The sequence below is a fragment of the Balaenoptera ricei genome, chromosome 11 (genome assembly GCF_028023285.1).
Source record: "Balaenoptera ricei isolate mBalRic1 chromosome 11, mBalRic1.hap2, whole genome shotgun sequence".
In the NCBI taxonomy this organism is placed as follows: domain Eukaryota; kingdom Metazoa; phylum Chordata; class Mammalia; order Artiodactyla; family Balaenopteridae; genus Balaenoptera; species Balaenoptera ricei.
The window spans coordinates 100,194,976-100,202,671 of NC_082649.1; the positions used below are offsets into that span (position 1 = coordinate 100,194,976).

A 7,696-nucleotide genomic window follows, 5' to 3' on the forward strand; every position below is an offset into this window, starting at 1 on the left:
CTAGGTGGTGCCTCACCTACATCACACACCAGGACGTCACCGTTGTCCTCACAGGTAAACTGAGGCTCAGAGAAGTGAAGCGACATGCCCAAGGCCACAGAGCAAGTTCACTTCAGAGCCCAGATCTGGCTCAGCCTGCCCAACTCTGCTCTTTCTACAACGCGGCGCAGCCTCCCTCCTCACGCTGGCAGACAGTGCCTGAGCCCTAAGGTGTGCAGGGCCTGGGGTGGAGCTGGGCTGACCTCCCGACAGCCTCAGGCTCGGGCTCCCACCCTCTTGGACCGGCCAAGGACGGAAGGGGCCCATAAAAGTGAGACCTGTCAGATTTGTTTGGGTGGCGGGACTGTGGATGGTTTTGCTCTTTATTTTATTTGAGATGCTTTGCGCAGCACAAAACTCAATCAGCATGATGAGGCTGTGTCCGAATGGGCCGAGCGCAGTGTGACGTCACAGGCTAATGCATGGGTCCCAGGTGGCACAGGGCAGGGGTGGTCAGGGAAGATTTTGTGGAGGAGGTGGGACTGAGCAGATGGGCAGGAGTTAAATGTGCAATGGGGAAGGGAGAGAGCCGTGTAGGAGGAGGGAACGGCTTCAGCAGAGGCAGGGCAGAAGGAAGGAAACAAGGCGGGTCTATAGCAGAGGTGCAGGTGAGGACAGGTGCACTGAATCTGTGACTCTCACCGCAGGGAGAAGCACTGAATGCAGCGCCCAGTCACGGTTTCGGCCTCCTCTACAACAGACCCACCCATAGCCTGTCCAGGCCCTGCTCATACACAATCAGTGACGGGGAACTCACTACCATACAGGCAGCCTCTTTTGTTCCTAGAATGGTTCTGACTGTTACAGAATTCTTCTCTTTCCAATTAGATTGCTTTCCATTGGGCTGACCATGCCCCTTTCTCACTGTCTTTTCCCCAGGAGCCTGGGCTAAGCCACTGCCCTCCCTCTCCGCCACGCAGCTGGGTTTCTGAATGTCAGTACTGCAGCTCACGGTCAAGTTTCATTTTCTTGAGTCTAGTTCACCCTGTACTCTGGCCATCTTTGTGGGTACTGACTCTTGCTTTCTCTTTGTCAGCCTTCCTGGACTTGTGGTCTCTGTGAACTTGATGGGCATACGTTCCATACTGCAACAGGACAGAGCTCCAGGGAAGGCTGCTAGAAACCTTTCACCAGTTTGCCAGCAGTTCAAGAGTCAGCACAAACTGACCGAAATCCCCTGGCCTCAGCACACGCTTCTCCATCTTGCCCACAAAGACACCACGAGAGACCTTGGCTCCTGTTTCCTGACATCCAGAGGCCCAGGGTCTACTCCATTTGCCTGGGCTTCCAGCCAGATGGATAGATCGAGACTAGAGTGGTTGATTCCACTTCAGTTGGCCAGCCAACTTCCCATCCATCTCTGCCCTGTTGCTCTTTTCCAGAGTCTTTGCACCTGTGCCCACCTCTGTGGCTGGTTGCTCATGCTTCAGGTCAGTGATCCTGAACATTTTCTCTCCCCAGCCTCCTGCCAGGGAACCATCCCTCCTCTCCTTCCTCCAAACTGTCTGGAACCTTCATCACTCATCCACTCAGGCCTAGCGCCTCCCCTCGACTTGCACTGATCCTCATGACCCACCCAGCCACTTCTCCCAAGGATGCTCGCCTCTCTGACAACCACTTCAGCCCAGAGGTCAGAACCAGGGCCACAGGGCGAAGACCATTTACTGAGCTCTCATGCGGCTCTAAGTTCCAAGAGGGCATTTGAGGCTTTCCATGATCACTTGGTCAGACCCCCCGGGCCTTCGCACTCGCTATCCTTCTGCCTAGAATGCTGTTTCTTCTCATTGTTCTGGTTTTAGCTCAAATGCAACCTCTTCAGACAGGCTTTTCCCTGATCAACTAAGATTCCCGTCCCCTTCCTCACGGTCTCTATCTCACTATAATGGTGAAATGTCTTCACCTGACTTATCACTATCTGAAATTATGTTACATTATCTGCTTGTTTGTTCCTTCCTTGTCTGTCTCTTTTACTAGATTCTAAGCTCCAGGAGGGCAGGGACCTTGTTTGTCTCATTAACCACTGGCACACAGTAGGTGCCTAATAAATGTTGGTTGGATAGTTCTTGATAATAAATGCCCCAGACCTAATTCTCACTCCTTTTTACCATCGTACCCTGCAGACATGCTACTCCTCCTCTGTATTTCTAGGAAATCCTGCTGTGCCTCTGCCAGGAGGGCCCTTTCTCCACAACTCTGCTTGGTGGGCTCCTACTCACCCCTTAAAACCCAGCTCAATTCCACCTCTCTGGATAGTTCTGTTCTGTTGGTTTTCTCACACCTTCCTCACTCCTCTACTGTGGAATTAGCTGTCTGCTGGTCTGCTTCCCCCAGCTTACTCAAGCTGGGGGCTTCCGAGGCCAGGGGATGAGTCTGTATCATCACGGAAGGGAGGGCCCAGGGCCTGGCCCAGAGAAACTGCTCAGAGGATGTTTGCTGAGCATCGCTGGACAATAAAGCCTTTTTGGTGTCCCTTCTTGGAGGGGGGGTATTTCACCTGTCTGGTGCCTCACCTCTGCAGGGTCTCCCCTCCTCTCTTGCCCCCTGCAGCAGCCAGACTGAGATCTTAAAAATGTAAACATGATCAGCTTACTGCTGATTCCAGAGAATCCTCATCATACTCAGAAAATTTATAAACTCCTGACCATGGTGCACAAAGTCTCCCTCTTGCTCATGGTCCTGCCTCAGGGCCTTTGCACTTGCTACTCCTGCTCCCTGCTATACTCTTTCCCTGGAAAGCTGCAAGACCAGCTCCTTTTCATCATTCACACCTCAGCTCACACGTGGCCTCCCCGACCTCCCCAACCACCTGCACTCCATTGCCTTGTTTTTTCATCCTATACCTATTACCCTCTGGAATTTTTACATTGTCTGTCTCTCCACACTACACTACAAGCTCCTCAAGGCTGGGGTCTCATCTGCCTTGCACACTGCTGTGTCCCCAGCCTCCAGCCCAATGCCTGGCACACAGCAGGCATCTAAAGTAGGCATCACCAGACTGATTCTTTCTCATCCCTAACGAGAACAGGCTTCCATGTTCGACTTTTCAGAGAATCAACTTACTAGACGGTAAGTTTCATGGGGGCAGGAAGTCGTTGTCAGTTTTATTCACTGTGCTCGCCCCAGGGCCTGGAGTGCTGCTGAGAGCACAGTAGGCTCAGTGTACGACTACAGGGGAAAAGGGAGGGAGTTCTCGTTTGGGGCCGAGTTGGCCAGAGATCCGGAGACAAGGACCAAAGTCTCGGAGACCCTCCAGCTTCATAAAGGGGACATGGATGCCCCCTGGGCATGGGGGCAGGAACCGGCAATGGGAGTGAGCCCACCATGGGCCACAGCTCACCTGACAGCAGCATGGGGTCCTTGTCCACAGACTTGCGCACCTGGTCAGACTCCCCCGTCAGGGAGCTTTCATCGATCTTGAGGTCATTGCCCTGGATGAAGAGGCCATCTGCAGGGAGGAGGTCGCCTGGTAGGAAGAAGGGTGAGGGGGTCAGTCAGCAGGGTCTCAGGTGGCTGGAGAGGCTGGAATATTCTCTTCAAGGCATGATTACAAGGAAGGGTCCCCCTTGGGAACAGGCTGCCTAGAGTTCCCAGGACACAGGAACCAAGATGTCGCCCATCACAGGACAATAGGCAGCTGCAGCCTGGGGCCAGGGTGAAGGGCATGAGGCCTGGAGGGCTGGGGTTAGGTCCCGCAATAATCCTAGCTTGGGTGGGCATGTCCTTCAGTTTATAAAGTGCTTCTCTTGGCATGGCATGGATTTGGGGCCCAGGTTTCTCAATGATTCAATCTTCTCTGGTCTCAACTATGTGTTGGGGAAATTCTTTTGGAAGGGATTAATCTCTCTTGACTAGGCTGAAGAGCCCCCAAGACAGGTATGTTATCAGAGGAAACCAAGCCCCCTAGGGCTGAGTGAGGAGAGACCTGCCAATCTTTCCCCCATCTTTGGCCTCTACTTACCTAGGACATATCTCATCTAAATCCCCTTTGGCACCAGCCTTCTCACTTTCTCCATGACAGCATCACAGGCCTAGAATGTTCGCTCATCCATGTCCACTCCCTATAACACCTTCTCTAGCCCAACAACCATCCATTAACAGCCAAATCAGAGGTGGGAAGTGGATTTCACCTCATCAACCCATTCTGAGTGTTAGTGGTCCTTGGAGTGTTATATTGAGAAGGCGCCTGAGGGTGTATCTAGGCTTTGAGCTGAGATTGATTAGTAATGTCTGCTAAGGGTAGAAGTCTGGAGAGTTGTGGTACGTGTGCCATGTATTTGCCATTTCTGATTTAAATGGATTCTGGAATCTTACCGCCAGAAAGGAGCCTTCCACCTCTCCAAGGAACTCAGAAGACAACCTGGCTTGGGCTCAGCCTTCAGGAATCCACCCCCTGCCCTGGGCCAGCCTCTCTGGGTCTCAGCTGTGCCCAGATGCCAGCTCCAGCATGTGGCTCTGTGGTTGGGTCACTTACCATATTTGACCTGGGCGATATCCCCAACCACGATCTCAGCCACAGGGATCTGGACCACCTGGCCAGCCCGGACCACGGTGAACTTCTGCTCCTGTTCAATGCGGCTCTGCAGGCCCCGGAACTGTTTCTCTTTGCTCCAGTCATTGAAGGCCGTGACCAGGACCACGCAGATGACCGAGAGGAGGATGGCGGCCCCCTCGATCCAGCCCGCCTCCGCCTCCCCTTCATCTTCTGCCCCCGCCTGGGCCGTTGCACATCCTGCAGAGAGCAGAAGGAAGCAGGTGGGGTGGGTCAGCCAGGCAGAAGGGGCCTCACAGCAATCAACAGTGCAAGTGCTTTAGGGTCTAAAATGCAGTTTTGCTGATGTCCTTTCCTTCCCTTCTTCCAGCAACCGTGAGGCAGGTTTCTAGGCTGGGGCGGGAGCCAGAGTGCTGGACCTGCCCTCCAACAGGCTGGTCTGGATCCTGCTGCTGCCCCTCTATGGTCCTGGGTAAGCCTCCCCTAAGCGTTGGTGTCCTTATCTGCAAAATGGGAGTCGCTGAGACCACCTTCCAGACTCAAGGGGAGGAAGGCAAAAGCTCCAGCCTCTGCTTAGCACACAGGAGGTTCTTACTCAGCCCTTGTTGGATTTGAGCCCCGACTACACAGTGAGGACACCGACACCCCGAGCCACTTGTCTGATCCACAGTGACCCTCCACCCCACACCCTTGCACCACTGAACCTCCAGTTCTGGGCCCCACATTGCTTAAGGCCTGCCAGACCCACCATGTGAAAAAGAAAAAGAAGACACCAGACACATTTGATGCCAGGGCCTCGGACTTGAAGGACGTGAAGGCAGGTCCTGCCCACGCAGTGCTGAGCCCTAGGGCCTTTCCAAGCCCCTCCGCACATCCCGTCTCCCGCATCCCCACAAGGATCCGGAAAGTGAGAGGTATTACCCCCATGAACAGATGTGGAAACCGAGGCCCAGAGAGGTGAGTGCCACACCAGGACTGGCCTAGGCCCTTCCTTCCAATGGGCAGGGGTTGGGGGCGGAGAACGGGTCTCTCCATGGGCGGCGACTGGGAGCAGCACCTGACCACCCACTCCTAGAAAACTCAGAGTGGGCCCCTTCCACCGAGGCTGGGCCCTGACTGGGCCATTCGCAAGGCCTGCTGTGTGCCAGGCATTCACCTTAATCCTCCAGCTGGCTGAGAGGAGAGAAGCGGTTCAGAGAGGGACAGCAACTCAGCCAAGATCACACAGCAGATCTGGAGTTTCAATCCAGGCCTGGAATCTGACACCGGACCTGGCCTGCCCACTATCCCTGAGCCCAGCGGTCCTCTCTGCCACACGCTGGCCTCACTGGGAAAGTAGAAAATGTTGCCAAAGACCCGTGGTCGACTGTCTGGAAGTCTAATTCAGTCCCAAGGAAGAGAGAACAGCAGTTTCAAGAGTCCCCAGCATGACTCTCTGGGAAACCAGGGGTTGAAAGCAACATGACCAGAAGGCCAGGTGGTACCAGGGAATGTTTTCTGGTTCTCAGCTCCTGGAAGGGTCAAGGCTCAGCTGGTGGGCCCATGCTTGGGATGATACAGAGTCACCGCAGGCCGGCGGTGTCACTAGAAAATGCCACATCTTTCGCTGAACCAGCCACTCTTCATCGGCTAATAAACAACTATACCACTGTGTGGGGTCCTCAAAGCCGCTTTTCTTTTCTTTGGGAATTTCAGACTTTTCCAATAATTTTAAACTGTTTAACTGAACCAGCCTTTGGTGGTGATGATAATCATTATCATGTGACGATAACTGGCATCGGGCTAGCTCGGAGTTCAGATCCCAGCTGTGTGCCCGGAGCTAGCTGCTTAACCACTGTGCCCTGGTTTTCTCATCTGCAAAACTGGGGTAATGACAGGTGCTCCCTCCGAGGTGGTGGTGAGGCCTGGGGAGAGGCTGTACGTAAAGTACCTGATGCAGCGAGCACACAGTAAACGCTCAGTGTCAGGGTGGCTTCTTGTCCAGCACGTGATGCCATCACACAGGCAGCCTGAATGGGGCCTCGAGCCCCACGCGTCAGAGGGGATCCAGCTGGACTTCAGAACCGCGTGAAGATGGGAGGAGGGGAACTAGGGTGCCCCTCTACTAGTGAACGACACCAGTGAAATCCCCCAAACTGGGAAACACAGGTGAACCTTGCTAAATAGAAACCCAGTACACGGAGATGCATTCTCTTGGACTTCAGGGGAGTGACTCAAGATACAGAGCTCAGTGCTTCTCCTTCTGGGACTTTTGTTATCCCCTGCCCCTGCCACATGCTCTGTAAGTGGGAAGGCTGTTTTTTCCCTGTCCTGTGCTTCATCAACGGCCCCCTGCTTTAGTAACTGAAACGTTTAGGACACTTAGAGACAGTCCAGGACAATGAAAAGCCTTTGGGCTCTGGAACTGGAAAGACATGGCTTCAAATCCAGGCTCTGCTGTGTGATCTTGGGTGAGTGACTTGGCCTCTCTGAGTCTCAGTTTGGACAGCTATAAAGTGGGATGACCCCAGGGACTTTGTGAACCCAGGGCTTAGTAAGGGCCTGGCATGTGGTGAGTACACGGCAGACATTGGTCCTCTCCTTTTCATGAGCTTCTCTCTTTGGACTGACTTCTGAGAGCCAAGGGCATGGTAGCTGAGTGGGTCCACCTGTTACCTCGACTCCAAGCCCTGTCTGCTGCCCTTGCTGATTCAATACCAAGGAGCCCTCTGGACCCTTGAGGGCACTCACTTGGCCAGCAAAAGCCCATCAGCTTTTTGAGAACTGTCTGATGATTACATGGTGCCCTGGGATGGCAAGAAAGTAGGGATGCAGATTGCTTAAGCTATTGGGAGCCACCAAACCCTGAAAACAACTCCTGCTGTTCTGGTGCAATTAAGGGAAAGAGATGAGAAAGGGGAAGAAAGAGGGGCGTGGGTAGGCCCTGCTGAGGTCTCCTCTGGGGCTCCCTTGGACTGGGGCAGGGACAGGATCTGGAGATTGTGACCACAGGGTCTGGGAAACCTGCAGCTGCCCTCCCTGGACCCAGGGTTTTCTAGGGTGTGGCCGCATACTGTCTGTGTGACCTTCGGGAATCCACTTGGCCTCTCTGGGCTTCCCTCTAGTTGTTCATCAGTAAAATGGGGAAACTACTTTCTAGGTGGTTAGCAGGGCCTAGCATCGAATAAG

At 53.9% G+C, this 7,696-nt stretch overlaps 1 protein-coding gene across 5 annotated transcripts in view; it reads right to left on the minus strand.

Annotated features, from left to right (window-relative positions):
- ATP2B2 (ATPase plasma membrane Ca2+ transporting 2) overlaps window positions 1–7,696 on the minus strand; it is a 352,425-nt gene that overhangs the window by 67,184 nt on the left and 277,545 nt on the right. For all 5 annotated transcript variants that reach the window (XM_059940372.1, XM_059940370.1, XM_059940375.1 and 2 more), the window contains 2 exons: window positions 4,511–4,768; window positions 3,377–3,502 (listed from right to left, as the gene is read on the minus strand). In XM_059940372.1, the coding sequence (XP_059796355.1) occupies window positions 3,377–3,502; window positions 4,511–4,768 (384 nt within the window). The remainder of the gene's footprint in view (window positions 1–3,376; window positions 3,503–4,510; window positions 4,769–7,696) is intronic.